Genomic DNA, 22,107 nt, shown 5'->3' with positions numbered 1-22,107 from the left:
CAAGGAGCACTGCATGGCTTAAAATCAGAAAAGGTGTGTGTCAGGGTTTGTATGGTCTCACCATACTTGTTCCATAGATGTGCTGAGCTGGATTATAACGCTCTCCGTAGGCTGTCAATAAGACAGTAAGCGCCGTGTAAAGTGGATGGAGCACAAACAGCAGAGAGGGCTCTGCCACTCTTCTGTTGATAAAGATCTGCCTGCAAATGTTTACTGCATTTTGGAAAATCTTTGTTGGGAGAAAGATGAGGGGTTGTCTCTGCCAGTAAAGATTTAACGTCTGAGAGCTGTCCAAAGGGGCAGTTCCACCCTATTTTATTAGGTTGCTGTACGCTGCAATGGACTCAGTGGGAATGTGTTTAGGTTTTGTTTTTTTCAGGTGCCGAGTCTATTAGCTGACCACGTGGGGGGAAATGACAGTTGACTCTGACCTCAGGGTAAACCTGAAAATAAGTGAATAAATTAACATAGGAATCCTTCAGTGAATCCTTAGAGTTAGGGAATGATTCCTCAAACAGAAACACAGAGAACTAAAAAATATAAAATAAAGTAAAGTTAGATGAAATATAAAATAAAAGAATAAAACATTTTAAAATGAAGGCCAAGATAAAACTAAGAATATTTGTTCATTTGAAAAGACCAGTAACAGAATGAAAAGTCAAGCCACATACTGGTATAAAATATTGACAGGCCATAGAAATATTAAACCTTGCATTTTCAAAGTTTAAAGGACTCATAGAAATCAATGAAAAGATCCTGAGAATTAAAAAAAACCCACTGCCATGTAGTCAATTCTGACTGAAAACCACCCGTGAGATTGAAATTTCAACCTCTCCTCAAAAGGATAAACAGGAGACTGAACATACACTTCACAGAACGGTCTATGCATGTGAGCACAAGATATTTGAAAATGCACATCCCTTAATTAGTACCAACTTAATTATTTACCAGGTAGTGCAAGTAAGAAACACCATGCAAGATTACTGTGCTGCATTATACTACTGTCCACATGGCTAAAAGGAAAATCCAGCAAACACCACGTTAGAGAGATTACGAAACACTCAATACTTCTGATGGAACTAAACATCTGGCCAATGATTTTGTAAACAACTGGAAATGATTTTCTAAGTTCTAATTTAAGAATACTCGATGGCTTACCAACTCTATTCCATCAAAAGCTGTCTGAAAAGTATTTATATTAGCACCTTTTAAATACCCCCCAAATGGAAACAGCCCAAATACCCCAAAATAGTACAAATAGGTGACCATGTACTCATATAATGGAATAATTTGGAGTAAAGAAAAAGAGTGAGTTAATGTTAAATGAATACCATGGGTGACATTGACAAGCTTTGTGTTGAGTGAAAAAAGCCAGAAGCAAAAGAATGTGTATCATAGGATTTGATTGACACGAAGTACAGAAGTAGGCATAATTAATCTATAGAGTTGAAATCAGCATGACAGTTATCTTTAGGATGGAAGGAATGGGTAGAGTGTTATTTCCTTTTTGGAGTGGAGGTTAGATTGTCAAATCATATTTGTGATAAGTTATTGAGTTCTACACTTAGGGTTTCTCTGTGTGTGTTATGCATTGATTTTTTTTAAAAGAAAGTTTAAAAAGGTACTTAAAAAATATTAAGAGACCCTTGTCGTTAACACTTGTCCTAAAATTACCACAAAAATGTTTCCTTTCATTTCATCCAAAATATCTCCTATTACTGAAAACATGCATTTCCAACAAAAACTTCAAGGAGAAACTAATTTGGTTTTCGCAATGGAACTAAATCAGATTAGCAGTTGAGCGTACATGTTAAGGCTACATAATTCTAGCTGAACAACTACCCAACTTATGCTGTGAGCATACTATTTCCCTATTTTCCACCCACAGGGATTGATTGATTTTTTTCTATCTTTGTCATTCTGATAACTGAAACATAAGTCATTTTTTCTTTATAATACACACAGTCTTATTGCATTTATAAATTAATGATTTACTTTGTTAACATTTTAGTTGGTAAGAAAATTGTTAACGAGGTATTCTTTAAAGCATTGAAAGAAATTTTCTACAATAGCAGTTATTGGAAGTATGGTAAGTTACTTAATAAAATATTTCTGTATTTCAACATAATCCCCTATTTTTTTCCTGGTGAAATAAAAGATTAATGTGCTCATCTAAGTACTGAATATGTATTTAAGACATGATGTTTATGATCAGTTAACTTTAAATTGCTATAAACTGGGGACAATGTTATCTCTTTTTGCATTTGGCAAACTAGATTACCACTAGAGAATATGTCTTTGTCACTGGAAACCTGCTTTAGAATTTAACCTCAGACTGCACTGTGTTAATTCTACTGGGTTTTTTAATATCCCCTTACTGAGAATACCTAATGAGTTCCATGATTTTTTTTCACATAAAGAAACCTTTTGATAATGACCATTTTATGAAGGTTAAAAAGAAATTATTGAAATATGTCTTCCTAAATTCCCATGTTTCTCTTTTTTTCCCTTTTAATCTCTACAGTTCATATACTTCCTCTTTAAAATCTTTTTACAATTTTTATTTCTCTGGGGAGGATTACACTGAAGGGGGGTGTTGAACTTTTCAAATCTTATGGCATTGTTATCATAGAGCGTAATTAAAAAGGAGAAGTTCAATTATTACTCCTGCACACACACACACACACACACACACACACACACACACACACGCCAGTGAACAATATAAGCTACTGTATAATCATAATAAAAGAAGACTGAAAGGAAGTAGTGAAAACTCATTTTTATTTCTGATAGATTTGCTACAAGATCACATTAAAGCAGGGGTCCTCAAACTTTTTAAACAGGGGGCCAGTTCACTGTCCCTCAGACCCGTTGGAGGGCTGGACTATAGTTTAAAAAAACAACTATGAACAAAGTCCTATGCACACTGCACATATCTTATTTTGAAGTTAAAAAAACCAAATGGGGCTAAAACACCCAGTGGGCCGGATATATGTCTTCGGCGGGCCGTAGTTTGAGGACGCCAGCATTGAAGGCTGCTAATGTTTGACTCTATGCATTAAGACTGTTGGTTTAAGACAGATGTTAGGGGAAAGAGAATGGGATAAGCCCAGGTAGCGCAGTGGTTTTAGCTCATTCATGTAGAGTGTGGGGGGGAAAGGGAGCCGGAAGCACAGAGGCGAGCAAGGAACGCAAGCCCTCCTTCATGGCGGGCCAAGGAATTTCAGGCTGATGGACGTCCTGTAGTCCTGCAGGCTTCCCGTCCACTCAGATTTCCTACCTTTGGAGCAAAGGATGAACGTGAGCTTTCAACTCGTTGTTGTTCGGTGCCGAGGAGGGGGTTCCAGTTGGGAGCCATTCTCAAACTTGTTGCTGTGTCTGAGCCTGGCCGCTACTGTGTCAATCCAACTCAGTGAGGGTCTTTTTCTTCTGCAAAGAGCCTCGATTACAGCGGTTCACAACCTGTGGATTGCGACCCCTTTGGGGGTCAAATGACCCTTTCACAGGGGTCACCCAATTCACCACAGTAGCAAAATGACAGTGATGAAGTAGCAACGAAAATCATTTTATGGTTGGGAGTCACCACCACATGAGGCACTGTAGGAAAGGGTCGCGGCATGAGGAAGGTGGAGAACCACTGCTTATTACCAAGCATGGTGTCTTCCCTCAGGGGCTGATAACGCGGAATGTTTGAGGATACTAGAGTAATTTAACAATGTTTCTTTTCCCCCAAGTCCCCTTCCTTCCTGGTTTCCTTTATTTCTTCCTCCCTCCCTGGCTTCCTCTCTCCCTTCTACCCTCCTTCCCTCCCTCCCTCCTTTCCTATCTTCTTCTCTCGTTCTCTTGCTTTTTAATGAAGCAAATATTCCTGGGTTTTGTTTTTAAGTTATATATAGATATTAGCAAAAACCTCCCCATTTGTTTGAAATGTAGTTTATCATACACCAATGGCGTTTACGAAGAGTGACCTTGCTATGGAAGGAGTTCTGGTGACGTAGTTGTTAAGTGCTGTGCTGGTAACTGAAAAGCTGGTCGTTTGAACCCGCCAGCCATGCCACAGAAGACGTGTGGCCATCTGCGTACTTCGAGAAAGATCGCAGCCTTGTGAGGGCTATGGGCAGTTCTGCGCCGGCCTATAGCGCTGCTATGAGTCAGAATCAGCTTGACAACTGCCAAGTTTGCTGTGTTTTTCTACTTGGATAGAAGGCTCAACCATTACACTTTGAAATGAACTTCCTTGGACACATTCTTTAAGTTATTACGAGACTTAATTCTACCTTCTTAAAAGTACTAATTTTGGCTCTAGCAAGACATTCGATGTCAGAAAAACATATATAGACTACTAAAAATCAGTTAAGGAAGCATTCCAGAAAAGACAAAGAGACAGTCCGTTCATTTAGCCAATGTTTATTGACAACTTCATGTCAGCTACTAAGAATCTATTTAGTTAGGATTCTTTTCTGTGTGTGTGTACTGGAATAAAGTATAGCCTGCTGTCTTTAATTTTATATTTTTATTGAAATTTCAACCTCTACATTTCTTGTAAAGTGACTTGCCATACACTCTTAAATCATACTTTGAATCTGTCATCTAATTTGGGATCACCATCCCCATATGTCTGCGTTTAACGTCCCCTGCTGCATCTTTCTTTTGTGGAGCAGTTGGAGCTTTGAGCCATCTTTCAGTTGGCCAAGCACTTAAATTCTGTGCCACCAGGGCTTCCTTTTTGGTGCCACCAAAGCCCCCAGACAGACACCCCCTCCCCCTTGCTATGGAGTGGGTTCCTAGCCATCACTGCCCTCCAGGTTTCCAAGACCATGTGGCTCTCTCTGGACGCAGACGACCACCCATTTCTCTGGTGGAGCAGCTGTCAGGTTTAGACCTTTGGGTGAATCTTTTGGTGAGCAGATGAGGGCCCAAGCGCTTCACCACTGGGGCTCTGAGAACATTTACTTTACTTTGGAAAATGGAAAATGTTTGCACTGGTCTTCTGCTTCAGTAGAGATGTGACGCTTTCCGCTGGTATGATAAAATTTACATCAGAGAATTTAAGCTTCTAATGGAGAAATTAAGCTATTAGGCTTTCTCATCTCAAGCTGCATGCTTTATTATTACTGTGAACCGTCAGATCATAAAAGAATGTATTTTGGAGTTCTCGTGTTGAATTGTGAAGTACAAGTGAATGTTGGTAAGAAAACAGTTAGGCTCTACTGAAAGTACTCTAAACAAACACAGCGGGCAGTGTCGAGTGTCCGACTCAGTGAACGTGGCCTTGGTGTTCCAGCAAGAACTGTGATGGTGGAAGGAAGCGGAGATAAGGGGAGAACTGGAAGCCGACAGCTTTTGTAACTTGGAGGGTTCACTTAAACTCGCCAGGACTGGGTTCCTCTGGTGTTAAATGACTAGGCAAGAGTACACACAATACGTTTGGAAGATAGCGGTGGCTTTCAACTCCTGTAGAGATTGACAGTACCGGAAACCCCACTCACAGGTACACTCTGTCCGAGGGGTCGGCATGGATTCAGTGGGACTGAGCTGAGTGACACACAGCATACTATACAACTGTAATAAGTAAAGAAACGATGTATGTTAAATGTTTAATGTAGTTCTTGGTACATATAGGTTAAGACTAGCTGCTTCTATTAGGAGCCGTGGTGGTGTAGTGGTTACATATTGGGCTGCTATCAGCATGGTCAACAGTTCAAAACTACCAGATTACTCTTGGGAGAAAGATGAGGGTTTCTACTCCTATGAAGAATTCCGGTCTCAGAAACCCACAGGGCCAGTTCTACCCTGTCCTGTAGGGTTGCTGTGAGTCAGGATTGACTGGATGGCAGTGAGGGGTTAGTTGCTTTTATCATTGTGAATACTATTAGTGAGTTTAGTTCACACATAGTGATGTGGAGGTGATAGTTGTATCTCTGTTAAAATTTACAGGTCTGATGCTAGGACTGAAATGCAAAGAAATGGTCCTCTGACTCTAGCTAAGCTATCAATTCCCATACCACATTTTGACCTGAGTACAGTCAAAGAAGGGTAATCTCCCGCCTTTGTTGTGTGGGGTGCCCTGTGTAAGGCAGAGTGTTGGAGAGCATTCCATTGGATGGTCACGTGTTGCGATAACCAAGATTATCTTCAGATACCCCCACTCTCTTCTGGGGGGCAAAGCCAGTCCTGGTTGCGAACCACTGGGCTAGAGGGTCTGAAGCCTCACTCTCCAAGTAGGAGAAGCCGTTGTCGCCATGAGAAAGACTCGAGTTGCCCTGAATAGCCCAGAAACAGCAAACACGCGAGAGGCGGATTCGTTTTGACTTGTTACAGAGGGAAGGTGCTGGCTTGGAAATCCATGACTTCCGACTTCATTAGGAGCTGGATCACCCTTAGAGTTGTACTGGAAGTTTCTTTCTTGGGATGGAGTTTGAACTCAATAATCTCTTACATTTCTTTCAACGATTGCTATTATTTCAACAAGTCTAAAGTACAGATTTTAAAATCCTTCCACTTGCGGTCAGAATTGAAAGCCACGAAAATCACTGGGAGCTCTGAGAGTAGAGCCTAGTGCTGTGAACCCAGTATTGAGCAATGTCCTTTCACTTACAAGTGGAAATCTAGCAGGTACCCTGCCTGCTTGGCCCGAGTGGGTCATCACAATGTCAAGTCCAGGAAAGAGACACGGCGCTTTCCTACTGGTTTGCTTTGATTTGAGAGGGTATGTTCCCATCGACAATTGATCGATCGTTTTTTTTTTGCTGAGTTGTTGATGGGGAAAATGGTAATGTTCATATGTGTTTTCGAATCCTCCAGTGATGGTTTTATTATTTCAGACACACTGGAAATATACTGTGATTAAAAATGGCCTGTGTTTTCTTTTCCAGTTGTTTTTTGTCCTTATTACTGGTGGCTGCCGTGGTGTGGAAGATCAAGCAAACCTGCTGGGCTTCCCGACGGAGAGAGGTAGCTATGCCGTGATTTCCTGTTGTGCTTCCTTCTCTGCTGTGTTCCTACGAGGCTCCTTTCAAAACCCATTGCATGCCAACGGCGTGTATCAAGACTGCGTCAAGCAGGCTGATAGTTTATCTTAATTTTTACGACTTGGGACAAACCTGACCATGGTCATAGTAGGAATGTTGGGTTATTGAGGCTCTTTATAGCCTAGGGGGATTTTTAATAAATGCAGATATTAAACCTGTTGATTCAACAATCTATAATCTCTTTAAGTTAGAACTTTGGGGAGGCTAAAAAAATTCTTTTTGCAAGTGTTTCTGCTGCAATCTACATGACTAATAAGTCCTTATTTGTACTTGCAGGGAAAAATTTTATCTCCTAGATAAATTTATTATGACACTTAATATTTTGGTATTCAAACAGTTTTTGTGTCTTTATTTGATAGTTTTGTAGGAGGTTTGAAGAGTACTCTAACTTGATACATTTCTGTATCAGAATCAATCATGAATGCGCCTCATAATTCTAAAATCTGTAAAACAGTGTCCACAAAACCACATTAAATGATAAACGTACATTAAATAAATGTAGACTGTAAATGTTGTTTATGCTAATTCTGAAAGGAAATAATATAATAATTTGAGGTGTATAAGTATATATAGCCTTGAGGTGCATAAAAATACAAAATATACATCATATAATGGAAAAGTGAGTTTTCACTGTTAGGCTTATTAGTATCATATTCAGTGCTGTAGTTTCTGGTACATTTTCGTGTTTAGTTTCGCAGTGGTATAATTGCTTGCCTTTGTTTTGTCCTCACATGAAAATACATAAAAAATATTGTAATGCCATCCAGACTATTTTAAGACATAGAATTAGTGAATGATGCAAGTTTTCCTTGATTCTTCTCCCACTTATTTTCAAATGCCCATATATCCTCAGTGCCTGTATATAATAGAGTTCAAGCTTGAGTTTATTCCCAAATAAATTATTCAGCTCATTCTTTTTTCTGTGGTTAGTGCAACTCCCAAGAGAATTCACAGAGTATAAACCTATGATAAAAAGTAATCGAACTGACAAGGAGCTTATTGAATTTAAATGTATGATTGTCAAGGAGTGGAATTCGGTATAGAGATGAACAAAAGTCTTCTAGATATTTTAGACAATTGATTAATGGCAAAACTATAACTCGGGCAAGAGGAAAGCAATTGATGGATGGACAGTACTAAGACCTTTCAAAACGGAATTGGGCAAATGAAAGTTTTTTTTCTCTCCAAATAGTAGAAAAGAATCTAGGCTCATCCCCAATACTCAAACTCACTGCCCTTGAGTCAGTACCGACCCATCTGGACCCTACACGACAGGGTAGAACCGACTGTGGGTTTCCAAGGCAGTAACTCTTTATGGGAGTAGAAAGCCCTGTCGTTCTTCCGAGGTTCGACTGGTGGTTTTGAACTACCAACCCTGCACTTAGTAGCCCAACATGCAACTACTACACTCCCAGGGCTCCTTTAGGATCAATTAGGGAGCCTCAATTCCCACTGGCTTCTTACTAGCAGAGTTTAAATATCTGATTTGTAAAAGTTATAGTATATAATTCTCCAGTATTTTACTGCCAAAACAAACAAAGGACAATTGGGCCATGATCCTTAAAAGTTTGCAATTCAAAGCTGCAAGCTGCTCTGTGGGGAGAAAGGCAGGGCTTTTTACTCATGTAAACAGTCACAGTCTGATGATTCCCTTCAGGACCAGTGGTGAGAGTGGCGATACCTGGAGGGTGGAGGGAAGGTGAGGTAGAAAGGGGGAACCGATTACAAGGATCTACATATGACCCCCTCCCTGGGGGACAGACAACAGAAAAGTGGGTGAAGGGGGACGTCGGACAGTGTAAGATACGACAAAATAATAATTTATAAATTATCAAGGGTTCATGAGGGAGGGGGAGGGGGAGGGAAGGGGAAAATGAGCAGATATCAAGGGCTCAAGTAGAAAGAAAACGTTTTGAGAATGATGATGGCAACAAATGTACAGATGTGCTTGACACGATGGATGGATGGATGCATTGTGATAAGAATTGTACGAGCCCCCAATAAAATGATTTTTTTTTAAAGTGAAAACAGTTACAGTCTTGGAAATTCACAGTTCTACCCTGTCCTATAGAGTCAATCTCTGAGTGGACATCTACTCGATAGCCGTTGAGTTTGGATTTTGGACTGTGGTCTTGTTGAATACCCTTACTTCTAAAAAGAAAGACCTCAAATTGGGATCCTTAGGAATGTCTACCTAGCAACTAGATTTATTAACAGTATTTAATGTCCTAAAAATTACTGCAAATACTTCATTTACCTCCAAACCTTTCATACTTTGCGAAACGGGTAACTACTTTTGGCAAACACTGTAGCACCTCGGCAGGAGCCTGGTGGCATCGTGATGGAGTGCTGCATTGCTCACCATGAGGTCATCAGTTTGAAACCGCCAGCCGTTCCGCAGGAGAAAGATGAGGCGTCCTGCTCCCATGAAGAGCCACTGTCTCTGAAACCCACAGGGGCAGTGCCAGCCTGCCCAGCAGTGTCGCCCTGAGTCCGAGTTGACTCGGTGGCAGGGGGCTTTGGGTATTTTTTATCTCACCTCCGTTGGTACAGGCCAACTCCATTCTGTTGCACTTTCTCCCCCGAGTTGGACTTTCAGCATAGTTCTTTTTAATAAATCGAAAGTTGTAACCTGGAGTCTAGCAAGTCTGCGGGAGGCCATCGTTTTCAACAGCACATGCTCATTTTTTTTACCTCTCTGTCATATTTTGGTAATTCTCGTAGCTTTTCAGACTTTTTCATGATATTGCGTATTAGTAGACTACAGCGTCCTATAAATATAACTTAATGCACTGGGAAACAAAAAAGGATTGTGCGTGATAGTCTCTTTTTGCCGTGGTCGAGAGCCGACCCTGCCACGTCTACAAGACATACAAGAATGCTTGCGCATTCATCAGATTCTGGCCAGCCGAAAGTACTTCGATATCCCTTGCAATCTTGTTGCAGTATGGAGATGGATTTGTCTTTCGTAATACAATTTGATTGCGTCAGAATATTTCAAAACAGGTGGCCCTTCTGGAGAGGATGAGGGAGGGAGAGGGAGAGAGGACTCCATTGGGCCAGTTCAGGTCTATACATGCGTCGTGGGGTTACTGCACCCTATGGGTAGTCTTTCAGCTAATGTTCTTCTTCCTAAAACCCATTTCAGCTGTGGTTCTTTCTGTTAAAAGATATACTAGTGTTTGCATTTAATTTCCCCACTTCTACTAAAACAGAAAGCCACGTATTATTAAAAAGTTAATGTCATGTTACAATCGGTAAAATATTTTCAGAAATTATCTGACATTTAATCTTACTAAATAAAAAAAAAACCTAGATCCTAAATATTTTAGGAACCGTTTGCATCCTGATGTTCAAAGTAAAGGCTCGGCTGTCTTTAAGGACGGCTTTTGTTCTTACACGACTAGGGACGAGGCATCCTTAAGCCAATTCCCGCTGATGGCGATCCCTAGAGTGAAACCCTGCCCAGGCCTGTACCACCTCATAAGCACCATTTCAGGCCATTTTGGCAGCCACTGTGTCGGTCCACCTCATTGGGAATTGTCCTCGTTTCCGCCGCCTGTCTACCTTACCCAGCATGATATCTGCCTCCAGAGAGGGATTCCCTCTGAGAACCTCTCAAAAGTACATGCGGTGTAATCTTCACCATCTTTACTTCTAAGGAACATTCTGGCTGTATTTCTCCCAAGAGAGAATTGTTTGTTCTTCTGGCTGTACACTGTAAATTCCTTTTTCTTGGCCAACACCATCATTCAAAGGCATCCATTCTTCTGTGGTTTGCTTTGTTCACTGCCCCGCTTTCCTACGCATGGGAGGCGATTGGAAAGCCATCGTTTGGGTCAGGTGCACCATCACCCCCAAAGTGGTGTCATTACTCTAACACTTTGAAGAGGGCTTTTGCAGCAGGCTGGTTCCTTGCAACACATCATTGGATTTCTTGACTGCGGCTCCCACAGGTGTTGCGTGTGGATCCAGGTAAAGTGAACCCCTTGACAATTTCACTGTTTTCATTTCTTATCACAATGTTGCTGATTGGTCCAGTTGTGAGGATTTTTGATTAGTAGAATGTGATTAGCAAAGCAACAATTTATCTGAAATATAAATGAAAGTTATTGAAAGCATTTCTTTTCTTTGTATGTCTGTAATTTATTACAGATATTATACTAGTTACTTTCTAAATATAAAGGTTGTTTAAAATGAATGTAATCTTTGGACATTTCTTAATATATTGTATTAATTTAACCAGCCAGATTACTGTAAAAAAAAAAAAAAACCAAATGCAAAAAACATCACAGCAGCAACGTTAGAAGTTTTGCCTGCTCATTAACACATGCTCACACTTTTGTGGTGCCCTTTTAATTTCAGAGACATATAATTAATATTGTAACTTTTGAATAACATCCCCGAGGGTTAAGGGACTCTTAAAAGCACAAAATGAAACTGCAGAGGACTTTAACTTTAATTTTACCCCATCCTCGAGTAGCCCCAAACTGATTTCTGTGATGACACTACTAAAGGGATGAACGTTTTATTCTGGAGAGAGCTAGTGAATGGAAGCAATAAGTGGATATTGATCAGTAGAAATATTATAATGCACTGGAAAGATGAGTTCAGTTTTATAGCGCGTTCTTTTTACTGTGGTATTGGAAATATTTTGCTCCAAGGAAACATTCAATTTTAGATAGTTACCCTATCATTAAGGCATTTGCCAGCATCAAGTATATGTAAAATCTTTGGGAGTATGGGTATGCCTAATAATCTTCAGTTTGAAACTAAGATCTGAAGTTTTCATGCACGTCACAGAGTCAGCAGTTCATAACCACCTGCTGTTCGTTCCACGGGAGAGACGGAGCTTTCTACTCCCAATGACAGGTCCGGTACCAGACTCACAGTCTTGGCCATATTTGAGCCCATTATTGCAGCCACTCACTGAGGGGCTTCCTCTTTTTCTTTGGCTCTCTTTGTTACCAAGCACGGTGTCCTTCTCAGGGACGAAGTCCCTTTGGAGAGCATGTCTAAAGCAGGTGAGATGCAGGCTCCCTAAGCTTGCTTTTGTGGGATAGTCTAATGGTACTTTTTCCCAAGACCACCTTCTTCTTTCTTCTGGAAGCCCATTGTATGCTTAGCATTCTTTGCCAACCCCATGCTTGTGGTTTCTCGGTGCCTTCCCGTCAGCTCCAACCTTTAGTGACTCTTTGCACAGAACTGCCCACTGCCCAGTCCTGTGCCTTCCTGAGAGTTGTTCCTATGCCTGAGCACCTCCTTGCAGCCACTGTGTCTATCCATCTCACTGAGAACCTGCTTCCTGTTTGCTGACCCTCCCCTTTACCAAGAGTGATATTCTGCCCCAGGGATTGGTCTCTCCTGAGAACAAGTTCCAAGTATGTCAGATGAAGTCTGGCCATCCTTGCCTCTGAGGAGCTCTCGGGCCCTACAACTTCCGGGATGGATGTGCTTGACCTGTTAGCAGTCCAGGGAACTGTCATGTTCTTCTCTAGCACAAGTCAGGGTCTCTTTTGGTCTTCCTTATTCAGGGTTCAATTTCACATGCAGGTGCTTCGGCCTCTGTCCAGCTGCCACGTGGATATGAAGTCAGTGCGTATCACCAGGGTTTGGGTCAGGCTGTAGTCTTGGTTTTTCATCAGTGAATATTCCAGGTCCTTTTTTGTTTCAGCCAGCAAGGTTGTACCTCCGCGTATCACAGATCTCCTTTAGTCCTGATCACGGTTGACTTTGATATCCCCACGAGGGTAGCAATTCTCCTTTCTTTCCCATCCCAATCACTAGTGATGTACTGCAAATAGTATTAAATGGACATTTGACTTGTACTCTTATTCTCTACAAGTAACCTGATCTTCTTGTGGCACAAGCTATATTCTATTTATTTCTCCATAAATTATTTTGATGTCAGCATAATTGTGGTCTGTTATTTGTATGATCATTAAGTGAAATGATTCATATATTTGGTCTGTTTGACCAAATTTGAATGTGGTCTATTTGACCACATTCATAAATGTGGTCTGTTATTTGTATGATCATTAAGTGAAATGATTCATATATTTGGATCGTGTATTTAGTTAAACCACCATTACAGTATACTGCATGCACATAGAATTCGATTCATTCATTAATCTGATTTCAAAGTATTAACTATTTTATGTATATTCATTACTTTGAATTTAAAATGTACTTTTCTATTATTGTAACCCATACACAGTTTTGTAAATGGTTCTTTGAACATGTGCAAGTGTCCAAAGTTGATCCTTTACCTTCTCAGCCAAAGCAAACTAATTTTGTGTGACCAAGTTTTTCCTGTTCCTTGAATAGCTAGATGTGGGATGAATTTCTCTCTCTGTCTTCTAGACATGGCCTTTCTGTTTCCTTAGAAGTTCTGTTGAATTTTAAGCTAGTCATGAAAGAGATTGTTAGAAGGCATTCTTGCCTCTGCTGGGAGTCAACCTAGATTGTTATCAAATCAGGCATTAATATTTTCTTTCTTTTCTAAGAATATTTTTTGTCTTCATGCCTATCTTTAATAGATGATATGTCTATGATTCAGAATTCAAAATGGTGACTCCTATGTGACAGACATCCAGTTCTGTTCTCATCAGAGCTCACCAGCGTTGATCAGATGTTAAACCCTTCTGTAGTTATTCTATGTATGTAAGCAAATGTGAACATGCATCTTTTTTCCTACAGTGTTTTCCTCCTGGGAGCTGAAGAGATGCATCTTATTTTTTTCCAGGTTTGGATATTTCATTTTAAAATCCTAGTGAATTTTAATAATTTTAAATTATCACCAATTAAAATGATATTTCTTATCTCTTGATGAAGATTCAAAAAGTATAAATGCCTATCTTCCTGAAACTTCCTGCCCTTTAAAAAAAGTATTCGCTTCTATAGTAGACTTGGAAAATGCTGTCAAAGAGACTTTTCTGAGAATTTCCAGGATACCATTCCTGCTGTCTGACTCTGAGAAATCAGTTTTAAAACTACACTTGCAGTGGAGCACCACTCACATTACATGGCTCTTACTCACATTTATAGTAGTTATGTGAGGACACGACTAGGGACTTCAGTAAGAAATTTATTACATAGATAATTCAATTTTAATCTCTGAGAGTTAAACTCAAATGTTGGCAAATTGCTATAGACCATGTTTCAAATTCTTTGAAAGATGATGGAAAACTGGAAAATGGTAACATTTGGGTACTTTTTCCTACTCGTCTGAAAGTAACATGTAAAGTAACCACAAAACCTATTTTGTTTTTTAAATAATTTTATTGGGGGCTCTTACAACTCTTATCACAATCCATACACCCATCCTTTGTGTCAAGCACATTTCTACATTTGTTGCCCTCATCATTCTCAAAACATTTGCTTTCTACTTGAGCCCTTGGTTTCAGCTCCTCATTTTTCTCCCTCCCTCCCCACTAATAATTTATAAATCATTATTTTTCCATGTCTTACACTGACTGATGTGTCCCTTCACCCACTTTTCTGTTGTCTGTCCCCCAGGGAGGGGGTTATATGTAGATCATTGTGACGGTTCCCTGTTTCTACCTCACATTCCCTCCATCCTCCTGGTATCGCCACTCTCACCACTGTTCCTGAGGGGTTCATCTGTCCTGGATTCCCTGTGTTTCCAGCTCTGATTTGTACCAGGGTACATCCTCTGGTCTAGCTGGATTTGTAAGGTAGAATTGGGACCATGATAGTGCAGGGGAGGAAGCATTAAAGAACTAGAGGAAAGTTGTATGTTTCATTGTTGCTATACTGCACCCTAACTGGCTCGTCTCCTCCCTGTGACCCTTCTGTAAGGGGATGTCCAATTGCCTACAGATGGGCTTTGGGTCCCCATTCCGCACTCCCTCTCATTCACAGTGATATGTTATTTTGTTTTTTGATCTCTGATACCTGATCCCTTTGACACCTCGTGATCGCACAGTCTGGTGTGCTTCTTCCATGTGGGCTTTGTTGCTTCTGAGCTAAATGGCCACTTGTTTATCTTCAAGCCTTTAAGACCCCAGATGCTATATCTTTTGATAACCAGGCACCATCAGCTTTCTTCACCACATTTGCTTATACACCCATTTGTCTTCAGCAGTTGTGTCGGAAAGGTGAGCATCATGGAGTGCCAGATAAAACAGGTCTTTAAGAGACTTTTATATTGATGGCAAAAACAAACACAAAGCCCACTGCCATCCCCCCTATGGGACAGGGTAGAACTGCCCCTGTGGGTTCCCGATGCTGTAAGTCTACTGAAGTAAGTAGACAGTCATACCTTTCCCTCTCAGAGTGGCTGTTGGTTTCAAACTGCTGACTTTGCAGTTAGCATCCAAACATGCAACCAGGCCTCCTTGGCAGCAAAGAAGCCAACAAACAAAACACCTCTAGAATTAGATAGTTATTATTTCATGTAACTTAAATACCAGGGAGCTTCAGCAATTTCTTGGAACAATGAAATTAAGAGATCGTGGAATTTTTATACTAACTCTCCAAAGCCCCTTTGCAGAAACTTCCTGGCTCTTTTTTTTGCTGAAACTTCCTAGCTCTCTTATTGTGTGACAGCATGATCCTGACGAGAGGTACTCGGTATGTGTGTTGCACCTCCCACACTTAGAACAATTAGCGCTTTCTTACCTGGGGCCTAATTCCTCGTTTAGGAAATTGACTTATAACAAATTTGAAGCATACAATTTCTAACCAATTATAGTTTAAAGGATCATGGCATTACTTTAAAGTCTATGCCCGGTGTATAATGTCAAGTGAAATATTAAATGTGATGATTAACACTCCACAGAATGTTTCTACTTTCAAAATGACCCCTTTGGTGGTCATTATTTTCAGTCATTTTCCTTTATCAAAATTTCTACTAATATCCAATATTCCAAGAGACAAAAACAAAGCCCAATGCCGTCCAGTTGACTCTGACTCACAGCGACCTTGCATGTGGTTTCTGAGGTTGTAAGTTCTCTTCTGGAGGGGCTGGTGAGTGCGTATCCACCTCCAACTTTGGGGTTAGCAGTTCAATGCTTGCCCTATAACTCCGCTAGGTCTCCTTCCCATATTTAACATAGTTTTCCTTAAAAATATCAATTTATCAGTGCAAAAATAATTTTGCTGAATTTAATTTTCACAAACATGTAACTTTACAAGATTCTCTACATGTTCTCTTTTTTTAAAAGTTTCTCACTAATTAACTGAACATTTCTCCTTAAATGCATCTTAAAATTCTGATATTGAGTCTCAACGCCAAACAATTCTCCCTAGAGCCATAGTTTCTTTAAGCAAACTTAGAGAAATATGCTCTCCTTGGAAGCTGGCTTTGTATTATACCATCTAATATAAAACCTTTATGTCAACTAGATGTGGACAAAGAACTATTATTTTTGGAATAGTTATTTGTCTTAACAGATATGCTAACATAAATTACCAGTAAGCAGTAAGTCAGTTTTGCTTCCTTCAGGTAATTAGTAATTTGCATATAACCTTTGGCTATTCCTTTATCCTATTGATATACCTTGCAAGAGATTGTTTTCTATGTGAAAGGTGTATTGAAATGTAAAATAGAATTAAAATACACTGTTATTTTAGTTATTCAAGTTACGCTATCAATCCTTTGAAATATGGGAAACTTCCAATATACTTGGCATAGTACATTTTTCTCACACATACACTATATTTAGAAATAATGCTGCTGTTACTACATTATGCTCCCTATCCTATTTTGTATCATGGTACACATTAGAAGGGTCACCTGGTTCAGAAACAAGCTAAGTTGGATGATGTTATTTTGGCTGGAGGCATCTTGCCTACAGTCTCTGACAGAGATCCTTGAAGAATTCTCCAGGAATTGAGGTGCTCAGCATGTTTATGACCAGTTAAGCATTCCATATTCCCATTGCTGGTGCTTGAAACCCAGTTTTGGAGACGACATAGCAAGTGGTGAACTGGCTGTCAGCAGTGTCCTGTAAATGGACTTGTCCCATTTGCTTAACCCACGTTACTCAGCAACCTGCCAATGGTGGGTCAACAGCCCTAGCATTTAATTTTTTAAAAGTGAAAATTTCACATTCTTTTTAAAAACAAAGATTGAGTGCGGTATTTTGTTATGATGGGAGACTCAAGTGAGTAGATGGCTGTTATACAGAATGGTAGTCATAGATTAGCAGTCAGAGATCATAGATCAGAGTTACCTGCCCACTGCCATCCAGTCAATTCTGAGTCACTGCAACACACAGGACAGAGTGGAGCTGCGCCATCGTGTCTCCAAATCTGGATATCTTTACAGACCCAGACAGATGCTGTCTTCCTGCCCTGGTTCAAAGTGCCATCTTTCCTTTAGCACCTCCTCCCACCCCTGAGTGTCACCACCATGACCCCAGGGCTGCTTGCGTCAATCTGACTTTCATATCACTCGGAGTTAGGGTTTTCAGGGCACTATCCCTGCTTTTCTTCAACACGTGGTTCAATTAGATCCATCAAATCCAATTCCGTTTTATTCTGTTTTCTTTCTTTCACTGACTAATCACCAGAGCGAGGTCTAACCGCCTAAGTTAAAGGGCACTTAAGTTAAACCTTCCCACTCTGCTGCAAGATTGGGGGTCCCCACAACACCCTTGCTTCTAACCTCCTGGTTATAGATTGAGGCTTTTCCCCCTCCCCACCCCACCGCATCATGCAACTTTTAAACTCTGGTCTCCCTGGACCCTCTTCAGTTCTGACAGGCTGGCTCCTACTACCCCCTCCAACTTAATAATTTACTAGCATGACTCACAGAACTCAGAAGGGCACATCACTTAGAGGTTTATTATGGTGAAAAGGGTACAAATAAAGTCTTTGTGTTGAGGTAGTGGAAGGTTTCCAATGTGGCGTTTCCGTCTGTCACCAAGGGACCCCTTGCCTCGCCTGTGGATCACTGTGTGTCATCAATCAGGCGCCTATGGGGACTCAGAGTCTTTGCTCTGGTCTGGGGGTTCATTATATTGTACGATGGGTGAACCATTGTACGCAGGTTCCTAGTAGTTGGCTAGGCGCTGGTGAGTTGGTTCTGAACAAAACGACCGAGTCCTATACCACCCTCTCAATTGTTGTTTTGTTTGCACCCGTTGTTCAAGCCCCTGGGTCAGGATAGCTCATAGACGGTCTTCTTTTTTACCGACCCTCTGCTTTATCAAGCATGGCGTCCTTCTCCATGGACTGGTTTCTCTTGATAATACGTCCAAAGTACGCGTGACAAAATCGGAGCATCCTCCCTCCAAGACAGAAGTGTCTGTTCTCTGACAGTCTATGGCGCGTCACTATTCTGCCTCCCCGCTCCCCGATGATGGAAAGGCACCAGGTCCTTTACAAAAGTCTTCCTTAGTCTCTGATCAACTGTAACATGCGGATGAGGCACTAGAACGTGCCATGCCTTGGGTCAGGTGTAACCTGGTTTTCAAAGTGACATCCTTGTGCTTCACATTTTAAAGACGGTTTATACAGCAGATTTTCCAAATGCAGTACATCGTTAGGTTTCCCATCCCGACTGCTGCTTCCATGAGCATTGATTGTGGATCCAAGCAAAATGAGGTCCTTGGATTCCTAAGATTTCCTTGCCCGCATAGTTAAACGCAGACTCTGGTTTGTTCCCCCTGAGGTTGGGCTAATATCCAGCAGTAGTTTCCCTGCTTTGGTCATAGCTTCTCCCTTGCCTCCCTGCTGCCCTCCCCGCTTCCCGCCCTGCCCCTCCCCCTACTGAGAGTCACTCCTGTAGCAAGAACCTCAGGTTGGATCCCCTTTAGGTAGCAAAATACCTGGATCACTGGGACATTCCAAGGCTTTGCGGAGCCAACAACATAGACCCAACTCTGCATTAATTTATCCAGCAACCCCCAGAGGTGAGGCGGACTATTGTGTTAAACTTTGGGGATGAATTCTTCTTCTTCTTATTTTTTTTCAGATGGACACATACTTCATTTTGTTCTAGAAACAAATTCAAAATTAGGGTTTTTTTTTTAAGGAAATTCCCATTCTATTTAATTTTGCTGGGTGTGCTTTATTTAGAAAGGGATATATTAATTAAAAGTTATTAGAGGTGCCATGCAAGTGAACAGCCTGTTAAAAGATATTGAAAAATTGTTAGGGCTCGTTTTCTTTATGCTATCTCTGCTCATAATTCTAGGCTATTTTCAGTCCAGAGTTTTAACCATATGCTCTTTTAAATTCCATGTTGCAGTGTAATTTTTACATGAATGTAGGAATGTGTCTGTTCCTTATTTGTCAAAACATACCCATTGTCTTACATGTCCTAATTAGCAAATTACCTGCTCATTAGTGAACAACTAGGAGGTAATCTAATAGCAGTTTGTTTCAGTATTAATTATTAATGAATGGGGAAGATAGAATTGATGATGCCCTTAAATTATGGTGTTGGTGAAGAATTCTGAATATGCAATGGGCCGACAGAAGAATAAAATATAGACAGAATGCTCCTTAGCAGTGAGCGAGCAAGGCAAGGCTTCGTCTTGTGTACTTTGATCCTGTCATCAGAGGGACCAGTCCCTGGTAAAGGAGAGTCATTGGAACAAAGAAGACTGTCAACAAGACGGGTTGACACCATGTCTGCGAGGAGGGCTCAAAAGTAGCAACGATTGTGAAGACAACATAGGACCATGTAGTTTGTTGTTCTCTTGTGCCTGGGATTGCTATGAGTTGGAACCGACTGGACAGTCTGTAACAACAACAACAACAACAACAACAATTTAATTAGGATAATATCAACCAAACACATCCTCCTGAAAATGCCAGGCAGGAGATTAACCCAAGCTGGCAGCAACCACCATGTCTGTGATTGCTTTTCGTTTCACCTTCATTAAACCTTTACAGTCTTGCTATCTGATGAGTGAAATATTGGAGGCCGCTGGAGGACTGTCATCCTTTATCTAGTTGTGGCTTTATTTAGTATGCCTCATGATTGTGCTTAGAATTACTCTGTATTTTTCTTAAGTCACATGTTTGTTGGATTTCAATGAAGGTGACTTTGATGCGCAAAGCTGGCAGCTAACGATAACAGGGGAATAACTTTTCCTGCGCGTGGGGACACAGAAGCACGCCCGGCAGAGTTGATTGTCATCCATAGGACGTGGCCAGCACACTGGTGCAGGCTGTTAAGTTGTGGCAGTCTGTGTTATTTCAGCCATGGAGAAAGGGATATTATACCAAGTCCTTTCTCAATATTGAAGTTCACAAGAAAAGGAACACCTGGTAATTGGCTTCACCTTTTCAACGTTTTTTCCACCCCCGAACACCAACAGTTTCATATTGCAAGTGAACAGAATAGTACCAGGTTTCTAAACAGGATAAAGATTAGCCATTGAAGGAAGGATGGCCAAAGATGAAAGTCATGTTCTTCGTTTGTTTTTTTTAATGAAAGATTTTAAATGTCAGCAACATCACGTTGGTAGCAATATTTTCAGTCAATATTGACCGTAGTTTATAAGCATTTTTCTCTCACCGTAAAGTTTTCGCTTTCCTATAGTTGGCATGTGGAGGGCAGCGAGTCCTCTGTAGACGAACTGACACAATGGCTGCCATTGCAATGGCCTCCCGCGCGAACACGTGTGAGGGTGGCTCCGTCAGAACCCACTCACGGCACCTGACACGACAACACGGATAAAGTGTCTTTCTAGTGATCGTAAAGTAAGACATATGGGTCCTCAAATTATATAGAGGCTTGTATTTAAAGAACTCATCTGCATACATTATCACATTATCATAATTAATATTCATGTGTACTCTTGGCTCTCAACCTTCCTAAGACTGCGACCCTTTCATACCTTTCCTCATGTGGTGGTGACCCCCGAACCATAAAATTATTTTCGTTGCTACGTCATAACTGTCATTTTGCTACTGTGATGAATCGTCATAAATATCTGATCGGTAGGATGTATTTTCATTGTTACAAAGTAAACATCATTGAAGCATAGTGATTCATCACAAAAACAATATGTAATCCTATGTTGTGAAATATTTATTTCTAATGACAAATAAATGAAATTTTGCCTTGAAACATGGTATACCATGGGTAACAGCGTTCATGTCGGGTACTCATAGGTGGGTGTATCTGCATGTGGGCAGATACGGATGTGGGAGGCGGATAGAGGAGCGGTGTCTCAGGTTCCTAAGACCATCAGAAATAGGTGTTTTCCGATGGTCTTGGGCGACCCCTGTGAAAGGGTCGTTCAACCCCCAAAGGGTCTCGACCCACAGGTTGAGAACCACTACCTTAATTAGATAGCTGTCTGCACAGGTGGTATGGTGGAACAGATAATATGCTAGTCCCTGGATTAAGTAAAAGTAACAAGAGCCAGAACGGCAATAGGGAACACTTTTGAGTGCCTTCTCTGGGACAAGCGTTGTTCGAAGCTACCTGCATCACTGACTCAGTTTAGTCCTCACTGCAGTCCTGTGAGTGCCAATAAACACCCTGGCAGAGTGCTTAGCTCCGACTCACCTAGCCTGGAGAGAGACTTGCTGGCTGAAGTGAGGTCATGCTGTGTACCCATGTCTGTGCCCTGCCTGTTTGCTGATGCCCACCTATGGCACCCTCATAAACCCCCTCGAGGAGCCCTGGTGGCATAGTGGTTACCAGTTGGGCTGTGATCTACTAGGTCCATAGTTCAAAACCACCAGCCACTCTGCGGGAGAAAGACAGGGCTTTCTGCTCCCATGACGAGTTAGTCTCAGAAGCGCACAGGGGCAATTGTACCCTGTCCTGTAGGGTCGCTGTGGGTCCACATTGATTTGCTGGCAATGAGTGAGTTTGGGTGAGAAAATGACCAAGGAAGTTGGACTTGAGAATATTTTTCCATCCGATTGTGCCCCTGAGCATTCTAAGAGGGCTGTCTTATGAGAATGTGCTTTAGAAACCTGGCTCCATCTACTCCCAACCCCCTCAGACTTCCTTTTGTTCCTTCAACTCGAAGAACGTTTAAAAGGAAAACATTTTAATTCCCTTGAGGTTCTGCCGTTTGGGTGTGGTATAAATCAAGGAGCTCAAGATTCTTCAGAGAAGAGTTAGATAGAAACA

At 41.1% G+C, this 22,107-nt stretch overlaps 1 protein-coding gene across 1 annotated transcript in view; it reads left to right on the top strand.

Moving 5' to 3' along the window:
* Window positions 1-22,107, top strand: part of ATRNL1 (attractin like 1) — a gene marked incomplete at its 5' end in the record, with an annotated part of 662,506 nt that overhangs the window by 261,424 nt on the left and 378,975 nt on the right. Inside the window, one exon of the mRNA XM_004700917.2 lies at window positions 6,879-6,957. Within this exon, the coding sequence (XP_004700974.2) occupies window positions 6,879-6,957 (79 nt within the window). The remainder of the gene's footprint in view (window positions 1-6,878; window positions 6,958-22,107) is intronic.

Source organism: Echinops telfairi, unplaced genomic scaffold, assembly GCF_000313985.2.
Source record: "Echinops telfairi isolate 266 unplaced genomic scaffold, ASM31398v2 ScPeMD7_70;HRSCAF=299, whole genome shotgun sequence".
Lineage (NCBI taxonomy): Eukaryota > Metazoa > Chordata > Mammalia > Afrosoricida > Tenrecidae > Echinops > Echinops telfairi.
Note: the sequence above shows the minus strand (reverse complement) of the source record. Positions and strands in the feature narration are given on the sequence as shown.